This window comes from Myotis davidii, unplaced genomic scaffold, assembly GCF_000327345.1.
Source record: "Myotis davidii unplaced genomic scaffold, ASM32734v1 scaffold473, whole genome shotgun sequence".
In the NCBI taxonomy this organism is placed as follows: Eukaryota; Metazoa; Chordata; class Mammalia; order Chiroptera; family Vespertilionidae; genus Myotis; species Myotis davidii.
Genome location: NW_006284843.1, coordinates 3671935 through 3690867, shown reverse-complemented (window position 1 = coordinate 3690867; position 18933 = coordinate 3671935). Strand labels below are relative to the sequence as shown.

Below are 18933 nucleotides of genomic sequence, written 5' to 3'. Positions count from 1 at the left end.
TTACACTCAAAGAAAATATTTAATATTTAATTTGTAAAAGTATATAATTTACAAACTAGTTTGCATTTATAAATCCATTAGCCAAGAATATAGAGTATCTAAGTTGAACAAGTAACAGATAAATAAAATACTATATAAACCTAGGATATGAAGGGACTTACATTAGAAGAGAGTAATTTTTTAAGAAGTTTAATGTACAAAGTTCTCAGCAACATGAAGAAATCCAGGCTAATTTCAAACTGTTATAAAAAAAATTAAGGCTTCATACCGATGAAACTGCTTTTGATAAGTTCTTTTCTAAGGCGTATAAAAGACATATAAGAACTTGGAGAAAAACACCTCCATTCTCAGTGTTCTTTGATTCTCTGATCATAAGGGATATTTAATGGAAATAACTACCTAAAAATAAGCTCACTGGAAGATTTACTTCCTTGCTTACTTTCTCCAGGTTTCCCTTGTCCAGGTTCGTATTTTCTATTTGGCTACCTTTCCTCTCCTTCAGAATTATTACAATGCCTTCCTTTCTCCATGAAGTCATTACTGAAAGCATAAGGGTTGGCAATTTCTTTCTCATCTTAAGGCTCATTCACATTTTCCTCAACACATATAATAAAAATGAGTTCACATTTTCTGAGAACTTACCACGTGAAGGGCAACTGGAACGTGCACTGGTCTTACCTTGCTGAATTCCCAGAATAATCCTGGATAGATACTACTATTACCCTCTCTACGGATGAAAGAACAGCACTAGCAGGTTAAGAAACAAACCTGAGCCCTGGCCGGGTAGCTCAGTGGGTTGGAGCATCATCCCATACACCAAAATGTTGCAGCTTCGGTCCCTGGTCAGGGCACATACCTAGGTTGCAGGTTCCATCCCCAGTCTGGGTGCATATAAGGGGCAACTGATCAGTGTTTTTCTCTCTCTCCCTTCCTCTCTCTTTCTCTAAAATCAATAAAGAACATATCCTCAGGTGAGGATTTTTTTAAAAAAAGAAGGAAACATACCTGAGTTGAAACATCAAGAGCAGGGACAAGGATGCTGTCGCCCAACCCCAAAGCCTACGTTCTAACCCACTAGATGTTGCTTAGATTTAGAAAATACATCTTATGTAAAATCATGGTAATTATGCCATATTTATTTTATTTAAAAATCAACCCCTTATGGAACATTTAACACATCAAACTGATGATAACACCTTACTATGACCATGAACTGGCAGTTTATTAAAGTGTTAGGTTTACTGATATGAGAATTGGTGACAGCAAAAGCCCACAGAGTTCCCAGTGAGAAAGGGAACCAAATGAGGGAGAAAAGTGCTATGAGTCTGAGATACCACCACTTCGAGACACTGCTGGATATGAAGCTAGTGCCATTAGACAACAGATTCTACCCGGGGCTACTTAAAAGCTGCTTACTCTTCCCCCTACTCTTCCCAAAGCCTGAAAAGAACACTGATCAATGAGAAATTTATGAAAGAAGACAAAAATTCTTTTCTAAATTTCAAGTAAGAGAAGAAGAAGAGTAAACTCTCTTTGATTATATAATTGGTATTACAATTGATAATAAACTACTTTCCCCAGACTCCCTGAAACTAGTTTAACGGGAGCCATTTTTAAAGTCTGCTCTGAAGTTTATGGAATAGCAGAATGGACTGCAACTCAGAGAGGCCTGACATGACTGGATATTCTTTGGTAGAACATTAATCTAGGCATGTACTTCATCAGCAACATTAGTTAGCTGTGCTCTCTATCTTATAGGTGAGGTTCTCTCTGCCTCTATTCTACATCTGCTGTTTCTCTTTCCAAGGCTACCTAACAATCTCAAGTTTCCCAAGGAAAGGGCTTACACAAGATTCACTGATGTATCTCTCATTCTTGCCCAAACTTAAGGTGTGCTTTATTATAAAATCTATGGAATGAACACATCCCTTAATCAATCTGGTCTGCCTCAATTACCAACTCAAGTTCTGGTTCTCAGTCCTTCCTTTCTTTTAATTTTGTTGTTTTTCTTGATCTTCTGCCATTAAAAACAACAACAGCCGAAACCGGTTTGGCTCAGTGGATAGAGCGTCGGCCTGTGGACTGAGGGGTCCCGGGTTCGATTCCGGTCAAAGGGCATGTACCTGGGTTGCAGGCACATCCCCGGTGGGAGATGTGCAGGAGGCAGCTGATCGATGTCTCTCTCTCATCAATGTTTCTAACTCTCTATCTCTCTCCCTTCCTCTCTGTAAAAAATCAATAAAAAATATATTAAAAAAAAAAAAAAAAAAAAACCAACAACATTTTAACTCCTCAATGCTTTCCTTGTTTTTATGATTTTCTTACTCTTCTCTTCCTGATATAATTTTTAACTGTTCTGTTCTTCATATTATAATTATTCTTGATTTCTTTTTCCTTCTATTTTTGTTCTTGATCATTCTATTCTCTCTCTCTCTCTCTCTCTCTCTCTCTCTCGGCCTACTCTTATTTCCTTCCATCTTTTATTTCTTTCGTCTAGTGCTTTTTTAAATTTTTCTTTCCTTGCCTTTTTAGCTCCTTCCCTCTTAAGGATCTCTGTTAAATTTAGTTTCACCTGCATTTTAAGAAAATAATACTTTCTTCATCAAAAGTACTCTCATAATTAAAGCACTGTGTCTTCGTTAACAAGAACACCAAGTTCAGGAGGAAAGGGATATGGGGTTTCTTTATCCACTTCTTTCTGAGTATCCTCAACAGGAAGTATAACTACCATTTCTCATGAAGATTATAAGGTATATGACCTATATGTCAACCAAATCAAGTCAGTAAGTACCTGTGGCATACAGTCAGTAGAGAGTGACGGGGGAAGTGGCAGAAACTTTCAACAACCTGCTCTGAGCTGATCACACAAAACAAGTGAACCACTTATCCAGTTAGATAGTTTCAGTTACAAGTTAGAGAAAACGCAACTGGACCTGGATGAAACAAGAAAGGCTAACACAGTTGCAAATTCCCTAAGTTGTACTGCCACCAAGAACCTATATTCTTCCAGTCTCTCCGCATTGCATTCTACAGTATTGGTTTTATTCTAGGCATGGCTCACATGCAACAGAAAAATCGATTCTCAGCCAAAGTCCTAAGATTTCATTGGACTAGTCTTGGTCATACACCACCTTCTGAACCAGTCACTGTGAAAGGGGGGTGGGTTACAACAATCTGCTAATGCTAGTTCATGTGCCCCACTTCTGGGTCCTGGATAGACAACTCCTGAGAACCACATAGTCTCAAAAGAAGGAGCAACAGAGAATTTTATGTTGGGAAGGGAACTAGCACATTTCTACTGCATGAGGCAAAGCTGAATGCAGATAGCACAAAATAACAAGCCTGTAATTTACTCAATATATGTTCTTTTTCCATGGAGTTATTTTGGTAATTATAAGATTATAAAAATGAGTAAACACATTTTACTTTATGAAAATGGTGCTCCTCTACATTTTTTTTTTTTTACAATGAATTCCTCTAGGAACTCTTTCTGAGAATATTGACCCCAACACAATTACTTATTATGATTGTTACGTAATTTAAATGTTCTTACTATCAAATAATGAGAAGAAGAAAAACCCCAGAATAATGAACCAAATGACTACTTGAGAAAATAATGATATTCTTGGGAGGAAAAAGGGTGCAAAAGATCACAGTGGTTTTTTAAAAAAAAAGTAATATAAAGTCAGTTAAGCAAATATAGGAGGAAAAACATTTAAAAATGAGAAAAGACAGTAAGAAGCACACTTCACAAGTGAGCAACTGTCAATCTCTCCTATTCCCAATCTCATGACAGCTCTTCTGACTACATATTAAATAAAGACCTTATGGAATTAAAGGCCAGAACATTAACAACTGAACATACAGAAGAGTCATCTTGCTGGTCACCTGAGTATGGGCAGGGGTTAGGGGAGTGAGGGTAATTTTCAGAGTAGTAAAAGAAGTCAATTATAGATCGTTAGATCATATACAGGTATCCCAATAAATGAACGTCAGTCCTTAGTCCCCCCACAGAGGACTATGTATATTTTCTCGAGCTTCTGAATGTCCGCTTCAGAGGAATTCTCCCCAGTAAGAAGACTTTTATTTTCTCAGTACTTAAAGAGACAAGAAAAATCGAATTTTATCTGCAACTGTGAGTCATCAGCCACTGCAGTTCTGTAACACACAGGTCCCTGTTGCTGCAGCCCTTAGAAAGGAGAGGACTATCTTTTAATGGCACAAATAAATCCCTGCGCTGCCTGCTTGCGAAGCATAATTAATTCTGGCCTTTTCATGCTTAATGAAACACCTTAAACACATGAGAGAAGTGAGTTTGAGCTTCTTGTGTATACTTAAAACAGGGAAAGCCCTCGCCACAACCTAGTTCTACTCAAAATGCTGTATGTGACGCGTGCATGAATTATGCGATCATTTCTTCACAATACATCTCTTAAAACAAGCAAATTGTGCTATGGAACAGTTACAATCCACCACCTGTATGAACAATTCTCTTAACTTTTAAAGTGTGAAATATTTTGTTTTTCAGACTCTTGACAGTAAACACATACTTTGGCTCTTAACCTGTGGCTGCGATAGAAGGGTATTTAAACAAAGTAAACTCTTAGATGTAGCTGCTCAATATCATTTCCTTTTATTAGAATAAATTTTTCGTATTTTAATACATACTACATGTTGCAGTACAGAGGCTATGATTCCACTGAGAATTCCAAAACGTAAATTTTCAAGGTTCCATTTCCAAACATAACTAACAATACGAGTAAAATTTTTGAAAAAAAATTTAACTGAAATACTGTATTTACTTTGAAAGATGTACTCCTCTCTATAATAGCCAATTGTTCTAGCCCTGAGGAGTCCTGAAAGCAAATGCCTATTTTTAAAGAAGTTACTACTGCTCTACATGCAGTTTCTTTGCTTTAACAATCAATTGTACATAGAATAAGTGAATAATAAAATATAGAATTCCCCTCACCTGTTTAGGTGTGACCCCAGGCATTCGAATATCTAATGCAAAATCAGATGAATCGATAGGAGTTACTGGCCGGGTGGTACCAAGACATTCATTGGAAAATGATCTGGTAGTTTCTTTAAACCTTTAAAAAAAATAGATAATTTCAATATCTTTGAACATAATGGAATTTTAACTTGAAATTAGAAAGAAAAAAGGGATTCTATGACCGTAAAATTAAAGATTATTGATTTAGACCAGGTAAAAAGATGTGATAACTACATAACATTCTAAAACAGTCTCAGAATTGGACTGTATAGTCCATGAGCAATATATGTCTAACTTGTAAACAAAATGTAATCAAAGCAAACAAGCAGGTGACATTTAAAACTCAATTCAATAAAAACTTGTCAAATTACTTATTTGTTTCTAGTTAATGAAAATACAGTATTAATAAATCAGAAATTATCACAGACCTGACAATTTTCTAATGGAAGAAATACTAACTGTAACCTAGTAACATTTTTGTGAGTATTTTATGAGTGCCTCATATTACTAGTCAGAAACAAAAACCAACAATAATAATGCTAGGAGGCAGAATAGAAGGTGGGGGGAGCTGTGATGTGAATTACAAATGTATAAGCGCATAAATATTTAATATGGTAATTATGAGGAGTGTGTCTACAGCCCAGTGTTTTCCCGTGAGCTCTTACAGCCCATGATCTGATTCTCCCCACCACTTACCTATATGGATATTTTATTCTTCCAGCTATTATAAAAGAAGGCATTCAAGTCTAAACGCCTAGATGTAGTTTCTGAAATATCTCCCCAAGAGGGAGCGATCTGTATTGGAAATCACAACTTCTAATTGAAGTTTGGAAAGCCCGTGCAGCTTGGCTGACACCACAGTGGGTTTGTGTCTGTTTGTTTTCCCCCGTAAAGGGGACTTCACCAGAAGTTACAGTGCTAAAACCCCAAGTCAGCCCAGCGAAGTAGAGCAGCCTTGCCTATTCCTCCGACACGCAGGTCCCCAAAAGTGATCCCAGTTTTCAACAGCAGGCAGACACCACCCAACAACATCCCGCCCGTTTACACAGCAACAGCACAGGCACCCACCTCTTAAAGACAGAAAGGGGGCTTCTGAACCCCAGGCAGCCGCTTTGAAACACGAGGAGGAGAAGTAGCAGGCTCGGAACGCCAGCCATGTCCACCCGCTCCGGCCCCGCCGGGAGAGGGGAGAGCCGGCGGCGCAGCGCTGGGGCCGGTGGGCAGCGGCCGCTACTTCATGGCCGGGGCCGGGGCGCGGCGGGCGTCCTGCGGCGGCCACACACCATCTGCCGGGAGAGCGGCCGGCGGGCAGGACCCGGCGAGTCTGGAGCCCTCGCCTCACCCAGAAACCCGTGGGAAGGCGGTACTTTTGTCCGCTCCGCAAGCGGAAGCTTTCCTCCTTCTAGAGCTGCTTTTTCTTTCTTTTTTTTTTTCCTTCTTTTTACCCTGGTGCTGGGGCTAGACGTGCGCGCCCCTTATCACTGGGGAATGACAGGGACTGTGGGGGATATCACACCAACCCGCGTCAGTCATCATTCCGGACCTGCAAAAATAGAAGCAGATAATGGATGACTAACACATTACAGCATGTGTCCTCGGCAAATCCCAGCTGAGGTTCTTTAATACATTCGCAGTTTCACAAGCCTGAGCCCAAGCCTGGGGAAAATGCTGGTCAGTGGATCTCCCTCCCCCGCAACAGCCCCCGAGATTTCACAAAGCCCCAGTGGTCTCTGTTTTGCTCTTTCTTCCTACCTCACACCCACTCTCTCCCTTTTCCTCCCGACTTTGCCCCCCTTTCCCTCTCCTCCATCCCACTCTCGGTATTTCTTCTGACTTACTATCTCATTCCCTTCTATCATCAAAAAGGCACTTAATTCTCTGCTGAATATAAACAAACTTATTTACGCAAATGACGGGCTAAAAGGGCAAAAGAAAGGGGGCGCTAAGAGAAGCAGAGACAAAGCACTTGGATACCTAGAGAAAGATGTTGAGCACAAAGGCATGTTTGTGTTTATGTACCACAGAGCTACAGATCTGAGGAAGAATACCCCCTGCCGTGAATGGCACCACAGAAGCAATCCCTGAAGTTCCCAGGATTATTTCAAAGACAACCAAAACTCTACAGCTAACACCATATATGAAAGACAAATGCCTACTGAATCATTCTGCATCTAATATACAAAGTAATAATTACTTATAACGTATGCCTCCCAAAACGTATTCTTTCCTGAATAAAGTTTGGAAATTTACAATGTAATGCATGCAGAAACAGCAGGGAGAATCTCGGCTGGCCTCCAAATGAGTTTATCTTCGAAGGGTATGATCAAGAACTTAGCATTAATATAAAAAGAGGCCGTGCAGAGCTGGTTGGTGCAGCATCTCGACATTTTATGAAGAGACTCATCTAGGCTAAAATCTAAAATGTGCCTGTTTTGATATTACTGTTGTGCTCAACATATTCCAGACTATGTGTCAAGTTTGTAGATTGTGGTAAGAAAGCATTGTTTTCAAATCTATATCATTCACAACATAAAAATACCATAAAGATTTCTTAAAGTTTAATTTTAATCACTGATTATAGTTTGGGAAACCTCAAACCCAATGGCCAGATGAATAACACAGTAAACATCAGTAAGATCATATAGAAGTGCTCCACAATCATACATTAGCTTCTAAACTCTCCTCAGGAAATCACAAGATAGTGAAGCTAATCTAAAAAACAAACAAAAAAAACACCCCAAACTAAAACAAAAAAGCAGAAACTAAGGTTAAACGTGAAGACTTCATGGTCAAAGCTTTCTAGATAAAACTTGACTGAATATCCAACCAATCCAAAGATGCTTGGGACTCAGCAGCACCCAAGGACCACTGTTAATTTACATAAGCAAAGATATTTTTAAAAGACTAATGATATTTGTTTGAACTTTCTCTTTGGCTTGCTATTGGAACTTTCAGGAAAAAAAAGAAAGAAAAAAAGAAAAAGGAAAAAACAAAACACTTCAGCTTTGTCCCAGACCCTGGGTAAAGGAAAGAACTCCTTAAAGAGGAATAGAAACAACTGGCCTGAAGGCTATGCCAGCAACAAAGTAAAATCCTGTCTGATGAAAATACTTAATATTCCTTGAAGTTCTTGTTTTTTAAGGATATGTGGAGAAAGGGTAATATTTTATTATTTCATGCAGAACAAGATTCAAGGACAGTCTTTCCAGTTGGCAGGGAAATTTGGTATTATACAAACACTTGAAAACAAATTTAGTATTGAAATTCAACAGGAACACATCTTAAGTACTAGCCTTTGAAAAAAAATTCCACTTATCTCTGATTGATTTTATTACCTTTGATGTGCCAAAGCACCTACTAAAAGAAAAGTGAACTGAAGTTGTGGGTGGAAGCAAAGCTGATATTTGCAGCCATGAACTAAACACAAGGTCTTATAGGAATGAAAGCCAATTATGCTTCTTGGTACTTGATGCCTTGTAAACAAAATACAAATCATCAGATGAAAAAAAAAATCATGTCTAACCATTTCATTTGTTATTTTATAATTCCTGATCATTTTTAAATATATAATATTCAAAACAATTTAGTAGTCTTCTGATTTAGGATTTTAAAAATTCGAATATATTTCTTTGAAATAATTTATTCCCTCGTTAAAACACATACGTAATTCCATATTCTGTATAAAATATCGTAATATGTTGGGGTTTTATAAAATGAATAAAACTAAAAGAGAATATAGCCTATTATGGGAGATGAGGACTTGACACAATTAATATAAGGCATGTTTACAATGTTATAAAAAGAGTACTGTAAAAAGGATTCAGGGAATTTTGAGGTAGGAAAGATCATTTCAACCTTCAAGAGGAGGGTAAGAAAGAACAGAAAGGTAAAGCAGTCTTCAGTGAAAGAGGTGACTACTGAGGGGAGCGTGGAGGGTGGTTGGGTTTCCACTGTAGGAGATGGACATGGGCACTCCTGGTGCAGAAAAGGACAGGGCACAGGAGTGCAGGTGGGAGCAGAGGATGTGTTTAAAAAATAAGTAATGCAATATAGGTTCTGCCTCCTAGACTCCAGCTGTGGATCCAGATTTACTATTTTATTTGTAATACAAAGCAAATATTCTGTTTACAGATGCATAAATTCTTGTAAGAACAATTTACAGTTTATACCTGTACGGATATTAATTCCAGGAGCAGTACTATTACATAGTGCAGTCAAGCCTGGTATAGAGGACCATAAGCTAATTTGGTTTTTACAAAGTAAGCAGTCCATTCCTTTCCATTTTCATTTGAAAAAAATAAAAAATAAAAGAAACCCCCAAAGAGTTGAATTTTGTAACTGGTCAAAGAATCAAATAAATATATTGACCATTCATTCATTGATTTATTTATTCAACAAGAGAAAACCAGGATAGCATAGTGGCTTAGAGCTTATAAGCCAAAGAAAAACTATACCTGGCCTCCTGGCTCCACCATTGACTAGCCTTGTGAAACCACTGAGTACCCAGCCTCTCTTTGATTCAGTTTCCTCATTTGCAAAGTGGAAATAATTCTACCGCTTATCTCATAGAGTCGTTACAAGGAATAAATTAATTCATATTCTTAGAAGAGTTTCAGACATATAATATATATATGCTGTTACTATTGTTGCAACACATATTTACTGAGTACCTCAGACTATCTTAATGCTGGGGATGGTAATAATTGAAACAGATAAAGTCCCCAATCCTTCCAGTGGGGGAAAAACAAATGAAAATAACTACCAAATATAAATTTCATTATATTTTAAGGAGGTTCTATGTGGTTTCCTACAATAACTTATGATTAAACTGATTAAAGGGTACATATCCATTCACACAGCAATTTGATTCCAGGGATTTATTCTTGGGCAAAAATTGAACAAGAGTATAAACATGTTGATAAGAATATTTACTAACACTGTTTATAATAACAAAGAACTGGGTGTTTATAATAGCAAAGAACTGGAATCCATTTAAATGCCCGGTAATGAAAGGCTGGTAAAAGAAATTATTTTTTGTTACAAAACTTGAATACTATACATCCCTTTAAAAACGTATTTTTAAAATTGTCCTATATTTTTCCTTTTTGCATACTTTTAAAAAATGTTCCAACCATCTCAAACTTACAGAAATGTTGCAAGTGGAGAACTTTTTTCTTCAATTATCTGAGAGTGAACTGCTGGCCTGATGATGCCTCATCACTTCTGAATACTTCAGTGTGTATTTTCTAAAGTACGTCCCACTAAATAACCACAATACAGCCACCAAAATAAAAATATGCAGATTCACAGATTACTATCTTCTAATCATCAGCCTCCAAACTTTGCCAACTGTCCCTATAATGTCCCTTATATCAAACGAACCCAGAATCAAGCATTGCATGTAAAATCCTCATGTCTCCAGTCTCCTTCATTGCAGGACGGTTTCTCAGTCTGTCTTTAACTTGTATGACCTTGATTCTATTGAAGACTTCAGGCCAACGTTTGTTCAGAATGCCTCTTGACTAATGTTTGTGTTCTGTTTCATCAGGACTAGATTCAGGCTGTACATCTCTGGCAGGAGTATCTCACTACATCTGTATCAGTGTCCAAACCTGCATATTAAGTTATTCCAAAACTTAGTGGCTGAAGACCATAAACATTATTTGGCATGCTCTATGTGCAGAATGGTGGTTCTCTAATGAGGGTGCAGTGAAGATGTTGGCAGGACTATAATCATGGGAAGGTTTGACGGGGCTACAGGATTTGCTTGCAAGGTGACTCACTCACATGGCTGGCAAGTGAGTTGCAGTGAGCGGCAGAAACAACACCTCCTCACTATGTGCCCTTCTCTCTAGGACAGCTTGCGTGTCCTGAAAATATGGCAGCTGGCTCCCCCCACAGTGAGCAATGATGAGGACCTAACATCAGAAGTCACATAGTTTCTGTGATATCCTATTGGTTACCCAGGTCAAGGCCACTCAGTGTGTCCGAGATTAGCCCAAGGGCATGAATACTAGGACACGAGGATCATCTTCTTGGAAGCTGGCTACCATAGATAGCATCGTAGTAGCTGGTACAACTTTGATTTTGTCTCATTACTAATGATACCATTTTGATCATTTGATTAAGGTGGTATATTACTGACATTTCCACTATATCATTTTTCCCTTTGTAATTAACATCTTTAGGGGGAGAGATTACTTTTGACATTATAAATACTCTGTTTCTCATCAAACTTTTATTCATTTATTTATTATATCCTAATGGACTCACGTTTTTTATTTTATTCCAAGGGTTTGGATCTGTGACTAACTTTATTTACATTACTGACACTGATACTCCAATTGTCTCAGTTGTGGTTCTTTTTAGCTAGCTTTGGTTCCTTTGCACATGTCTCATCATCCTTTGAGCACTTGCTTGCTTTTTGCCTCCTCTCTCATCTGGCCTCAAAACCCTGCTCTAGGGTTTCCTCTCCGACTTGGCCTTTGCTGACACCCTACCCTGGGCTGCTGGCACACATAGATACGCTCTTTATTCTGTTTGGACTGTGACACCCTCTTCCGGGGCACCAGCCCCACCACATTGATGCCCTCCTTACCCGAGGTGGACTCCGTACCCCAGGCCAGGTCACTGCTTAAAGCCCTACCTTGCTCCACCTCACATAACAGCTTTAGAACTAAATTGTTAGAAACAGAAAAGGAAGACATTGTTTTTTTAAAAAGTGAAATTATAAAACAGTACACACATGTATTTAAAAATCGAAAGTAATATACCCTAATTGTATTTCCAATGGTTTTCTATGGGGACAAGTGGGGAAAAGGGAGGACTTTTACTTCCTATCTGTACTAGAGATCCGGTGCATGGATTCATGCACATTGAAAGGAAACTAACTAGAAGGTGGACAGCAGGGCGGGACTGGACAAGATGGGCCGGACACACATTGGAGCCAACCTCCCTAGGTCCCTCCCTGGCCGGCCACACCTGGGGCAGCGCCAGGGCTCAAAGGGTATCTGCAGAGTGAATGGGGTCCCTCTGGCAGGTGGTGTCCTTGATGGCCTGTGGGGATCGGGCCAAAACCAGCAGTCCGACATCCCCCAAGGGGTCCCGGAGTGCTAGAGGGCACTCAGCAAAGTTGCTGTTGCTCAGCAGCTCCTGCGTTGAACATCTGCCCCCTGGTGGTCAGTGCGCATCATACCACTGGCCAGTTGGCTGGTCGCTTAGCCTTTTATATATATAGATGCTTTAGCAGTCTTTTAACTTTCAAAAGCTTATATTATTTTTGTAACCAGAAGAAAATGGGATTTTACACATATATACATATATGTGTACATTTAAAAATATTTTATCAAATGTGACTCTACAGATTTCAATTTACATGTAATGTCTTGTGATGTTTTGAAAAAATAAATAATTCTTTTTTTGCTTGGCAAGAACTTTAAAAACTAAATTGTATGGTGCTCGTGTAGCTGTAATGCAGGGTTTTTAAGCCCAGCACTAGAAATATTTTGACTGCATAATTCTTTGCTATATGAGACTTTCCTGTGTATTATAGACTGTTTAGCAGATCTCTGAACTCTACCCACTAGCTTCCAGTTGCACTCTCTTCAGCTGTGACAACCAAAAATGTCCCGACCATACTTTGCCAAATGTCTTCTGGAAGGTAAAATCACCCTGGTTGAGTGCCATTGTCGTAATATTGTTCAAAAAGATGAAGCTTAATTTGTAAGTCAAATGTGATGTAATTCCCTTCAGATACATGTAATGAGACATAAATCTCCTAAAATAGTTTGCAAATACGGAACTTCTAAAGAATGAGGGGAAATCATTACAGCAAGTAATATGTATTGATTATATGCCAGGCATTGACTTTGTGCACATTATCTCACCGAGTTCTTATGACTTTTTTAAATGTTCACCTGAGGATATATTTTTATTGATTCTAGAGAGATAGGAAAGGAGATGGGGGGGGGGGCGGGCGAGAGGGGGGGCGCGGGAGAGAGAGAGAGAGAGAGAGAAAGAGAAAGAGAGAGAGAGAGAGAAACATCGATGTGAAAGAGAAACATTAATCAGTTGCCTCTCATACATGCCCCAACCACAGGTCAAACCCACAACCTAGGTATGTATGTGCCTTAGCCAGCAATCGAACCTGCAACCTGTTTGATATATAGGATGACGCACCAATCAAATGAGCCACCTGGCCAGGGTAGGTTCTTTTGACTTTATTTTCCCATTTTACAGAGGAGGGATTTAAGGTTTAGAAAAATTAGGTAATTTTCTCTGGTTACAATGCAGTAGAGCAAGGATTCAAATACTGGCTTGCAAACTCCAGAAGCAATCTTTTCAACTCAGATTCTTCAACACAGAACAGGCTCAGTACATTGACAATGGGTGTTTTTATCAAGTACAACAAAAGGCAAATCCCCTGAATATGATCATATTGTAAAATAATAATTGTCAATATTTATTAAGCAATTATGACCAAGCACTGTATATGGATATTAGCTCATCTGAATCCTGAAAAAACTGTATGACATGTGTACCATTATCATTTCCATTTTACTGAAGAGGAAAGTGGACACAAAGGGACTTGGTAACTTGCCTAGGGTATATAGCCAGGATATAAATACAGGCAAGCTGACGTCTAATAGTGAATAGTCAAACCCCTTCACTATTTAGCTATAAGTAACCGTCTTTTTTTTTTCCATTCACATATTAGGAAGCATGAATATTTCTTCTACAACCTTATCAACATTACTCATTTTGATAACTCAAAAAGAACAAATTGAAGATCTATGACCAGGGTCTAAATCCAATAAAAAACAAGGTCTAGTTTGGCTTGTAAGAATTGTCCCCAACTCCTCCCAATTTTGAATTCTGGGTAAACATTTCAAAATGAAGATTTCACATAAAACCAAGATTTCCAGTGTCTCTTGAAGAGTTGTGAAATCTGGCATCACCAGACCTCTATTTGCATACGGCAACCATTAGCTGAGCAAATGTCCTTCTCCTTAGACAGGGCCAGCCATCTGCGGAGCACCACAGTCCCCACCTCTCCCTATTCGCACCCAGATCCTGAAGCCCAGGGCAGGTATCTGAACTGCCACTCAGCTCTGAGGCACAGCTGTCAGTCTGCTCATTTGTTTTTGTTTATTCAGGTGGCCATCTTTCCTCATTAACATTGTTAGCTGTACCCTAAAATCATCTGTGTTGTGATTCCAGAGTTATAACCCTCATGTGAGAAGGTCAACCTCACCGTGTCTATAGCGTAGAGTTGGCCACACTTAGATACACTAAGTTGTTGCTTCTTTTCTTTTAAGGCTCTGTTCATCTTCATTAGCAAGGCACACCAAATGGAATGGCAGCTTCTGCACGTGGATTTGTTTAGACAGCAATTTTTGACCTTTTTCGTCTCATGGCGCACACAAACTAATTACTAAAATTCAGTGGCACACCAAAAAAAAATACATTTTTTGCCGGTCTGACAAAAAAAAAAAAAAAAGGTATAATTTTTATTCATTCACACGGGACAGTTATTGTTATGTTGGCTATTCCCATTTGTGTATGTGACAATCTAAGGGAAAGATATCAGTGCCCCTGACTAAATAGTCAGGTATCACATTATTTTAAAAATTCTTGGGTCACACGGTTGAAAATCACTGGTTTAGACTCATGCCTTTTAACATGCAGCCAATTTGAAGTGTCCTTCCCTTGCAAGTCAAAGTGGTTGGGTGTCTATTAGAATATATATGTTAAAAAAAAAAAGCCTCAGTGGTAACATTCAGCATATGATTCTATTGAGAGAGAAAAAAAAAGCAACACACCAACTTGCCAACAGTAACAAATTTTATTTACTTATTTTTGTCTCCATGGTCAGTAAGTAGCAGATGCCCTTTAAATATGTCCATTAATCATCAAATCACTGAGTCCTATAAATACTTCCATGGGGGGAAAAACAAGAGACATTATTCTTAATTAAATTTCTCAACTTGGGCTAATACAAATGTTACTTCATAACACATGTATCTAACTTCAGTGCTGGCATATGTTAATGTAAGATGGAACAGATCCCTGTGTTCCAATCAGCACAAATCTTTAGTTCTAAGGACTGCACTGGGAAGTTCTCAGGAGACTGGTGCACTGCCCAGGAAATCATTAACCATTACTGATGACATGGGGGAGGGAGAACGGCTCCTTTGTACGCTGCTCGTTTGCCCACCGGGTATCTTATTTATTTATAAGCTAAGAACGTCACACAGACTTTAGTTTCAGAAGAAGAGCACAAAGCACTTCTGTAGTTATCACTGCTCCTTTAAAAAGTCTTCTTGAGTTCATTAGCCTTGTCCTGCAGTAATTTAGCAAAGTTTAAGTCCCCAGTGATTTCTGTCCCAACTCATGGCTGAGTCAGTGCTAAGGGCCTAAACTTATAGGCCATCACCACAACATGCCACTTCAAAAATTAAGCAGCTCTTGCTCCTCCTCTTCAGTGAAGTTTTTGAGAAACTAGTTTGAAACTAATACCCAAGACCTGACTAAGTTTCAAATGTCTAGGTTGTTGGTTCAATGAAGTCTGAATCGTGGAGTGACCCACTGATTTAGGTACTGAAAGACCTTTTGCATTACCTTTGTAGTGCTTCTTCTGTGGGTCTTTGCATTATTATTTTCTTCTATTTTTAAGAGGAAGTTAGTGTAGAACTAGGGAGGGTGGGAGAGTATTGCATTTAAGTGTAACTTAGTGCCAGGCACTAGGCTTAGATGGATGAGGTCTGAAGGTGGGGATCTGCCTTTCCCTCTGCCTTTCTTGCAGTTAATCAACACATTTTTAATGAGCTGGTCTCTTTTGCAGGAGTTTTTTCCTGTTTATGATTCCACATCCTTGGGCATAGTTATTCCTGAAGCATTTTAATTCATACTTTATTAAATGCCTCTTGGTGACTTCAGAGGCAGGAGCTGTGAACTACACAGGAAACCTGGTTCAGATCCAGAACATGCAATTACAAAATACGTATTCTTTTTCTTGATAAGTAGAAACCCTACAGGAAATGTCTACATTTTCACTCAAAAATAACACTGAGCTTGTTTTGTTTTTTTCCCTTGTGCTACTCACACAGAACTATTTCCTCCCATAGAAAAATCATATTTTCAAGTGATATTTACTAATATGTTTCCCATTTCAAATATTCAAATACTTACAATAAAATGCCCATAAACATACCCTTTTCTATTGTAAAAGTTTTGCTATCCTTTAAGTCTCTTAGCTGTATAATTATAGAACTTAAAAGTGAAATCTACAATAATATAATACTATCATATAATTGAAAAACTTATGGGAATTTTTCCTTAAGATCATAAAAAAACTGTCAAAACATTCTCTTATTTATATAATTCTTCTCAATTGAGTTTACAGAAACATAGAGGGATCCTATGAAATATACACTACACATTGCCCCCTCATTCCGTCTCAACTATATAATGTCAAAGCCATTAACAAAGCAACACAGTTGCATAAAAACACTTTAATGTCGTTTATTTTAGGGTACAGAAGCTATAATAAAATTTAACTTAATTATAAAAAGACAATTGAATGTTTAAGTATGTAATTCCCAATTGAAAGCACAATGTGCTGAAGTCATTTATATTCAGATATTTTAATTTCTAGTCTATAGTAATAAGAGTTTTCTTTGATTGGTGTCCCCAAACTACCCATGAACTGTCAATGAAGAGCTTCATAATTTTCCTCTGGCTGAAGAAGATCAAAGAATTCTTATGTTTGCCGAAGTCTTTGATACTGGTGCACAAACAGGTGGTGAGTTTATTTCATTGCTACTAAACTGTTTCTTGATGTCCAGAGTTTAGGAAGAAGTGGTTTATTTTAACGAAGTGCTTACAGACTGGCTTGCTCTTCCCCAATTTTTAATTTTCTTTACAAGGTACCCCATAGTGCAGCAGTTCTCAACCTGTGGGTCGCGACCCCTTTGGGAGTCGAACGACCCTTTCACAGGGGTCGCCCTAAGACCATTGGAAAACACATATATAATTACATATTGTTTTTGTGATGAGTCACTATGCTTTAATTATGTTCAATTTGTAACAATGAAAATACATCCTGCATATCAGAGATGTACATTATGATTCATAACAGTAGCAAAATTACAGTTATGAAGTAGCAACAAAAATAATGTTATGGTTGGGGGTCACCACAACATGAGGAGCTGTATTAAAGGGTCGCGGCATTAGGAAGGTTGAGAACCACTGCTATAGTGATTTGTGCTAGACCCTGGAACTGAAAGCGAGAGCTGAGGAAACCATGAGAGCCATGATCCTGCAGGCTGGAGGACACACTGGGCTCAGTCCAGGGGTATCACTGCCTGGCTGACTTTATTTGCCTTCTCTCTCCATTTTTGAAGTTATATGCCCTCACCTTGAGTTCTAGCATAACTAAAAGTTGAGTTTTTAAGTCACAGAAAAATGTGAAATAGCCCAATTGTTTTTACCAATTTTAACCAAGATATGGAGGTCCACAGGCAGTACAGTATGAAGAACTGATTCCCATCTTTGAAGTATGAAAATCCCTTTTTAAAAATCATAACATTTCATCTTCCTTTACACTGTATATGAAAATGAAAATTATATTTAATATTACTGAGTATTTGCTATATGTCAGGCAGCATTTTAAATATTTTGTGTATTATTTCTTTTAATTCTCACAATATCCTATGAGCGATAATACTATCCCCACTTTACAGATGAGAAAATAGAGGCACAGAGAGGTTAAGGCACTTGCTTGCCATTGGCTGATTTTAGCAGTAGGAGCTATTAACCTCCAAGTTATACTTGATGGAAGCTATACATCTAATACATGTTTATTAAAAAATATGTAAAGGATAAATACTATTATTGATTCAGTAACACTTTAAGTGAATCTACACTTTATTCCATATATAACTGAAATCAACAGTACACATAACTGCAAGGCATGTTTCCCATCACACAATGCCCCCTTCCTGCCAGTGACTCGGGCTCCACATCAAATCTCCCTCCTCCAGCTCATTCTGAGCCAAGAGTCGGTGTAACGTGGAGTGCAGACTTGCACTTGAAACCAGAAATCATGGTTCTAAGTCTCATTACAGTATTCACTTGACATTTCGAGTTTTGGTTTCCTCCTGTATCACCAGGAGATATTGATAAATGCACTACCGTAGGGCTAGCATGAGAAACAAAATAATCTAAGGAGATACAAGTTCTTGTTAGGGTTTCCTATTCAGCTTTCTTGTAACCTCATAAAAACGTCATTTCTTTAACATGACCTTTTCTCCTTTCATTCCTTTTGCTTCAAACTGGTCTGATGGCCCAGGCTGACCTGTCTCCTTCTCCCTTGCACATCCACCTCTTTAATCATTAAGCCCTCAGGACAATGAGGTTCTGATCAGCATCAAATAATCTTAGGAACAAAACCTGTCTGTAGGCCCCAGCGGCAAAGTTTAGCTCAAACTAAAGATAACATCTAGGCCTCAGTTGTGCTTCCGCTCCAGGCCCAGAAAAGCTTAGAAAGGAGACAAGTAACACCATGGCTGACATTGGGAGCAGATGCGCTGATCAACTACTCCATCCTAGCACCTAACAAGCAGTAGAGAGCACGACCCTGACCATGACCCTAACTCCCGTAATCACCATGAATAATTCTTTTTCCCCCTGGAAGCCATCCGGGAGCCAGGTCTTTAAGCAAGAGCTCACCTGTGACTCCAGAAGTGAGCCACTTCCTAGAAAGTATTCCTGTTCTTGTCTTACTGGGCTTTGATGCATGCAGGCAAACAGATCCCTTTTGTCCACTGACATTATCAACAGATACATTTTAACATCTATTATTTTTCTAATTTTTCACTGCTCATTCTTATATCTCACCTTTGAGTAGTTTCAGAGTACCACAACATCTGCAGATG

At 38.5% G+C, this 18933-nt stretch overlaps 1 protein-coding gene across 1 annotated transcript in view; it reads right to left on the bottom strand.

Moving 5' to 3' along the window:
• Positions 1–18933, bottom strand: part of PAM (peptidylglycine alpha-amidating monooxygenase) — a 174575-nt gene that overhangs the window by 146309 nt on the left and 9333 nt on the right. The window contains exons 2-5 of the mRNA XM_015558149.1: positions 16882–16888; positions 9667–9672; positions 6065–6539; positions 4973–5093 (exon numbers count right to left, since the gene is read on the bottom strand). Of these exons, the coding sequence (XP_015413635.1) occupies positions 4973–5093; positions 6065–6153 (210 nt within the window). The 5' untranslated portion in view covers positions 6154–6539; positions 9667–9672; positions 16882–16888. The remainder of the gene's footprint in view (positions 1–4972; positions 5094–6064; positions 6540–9666; positions 9673–16881; positions 16889–18933) is intronic.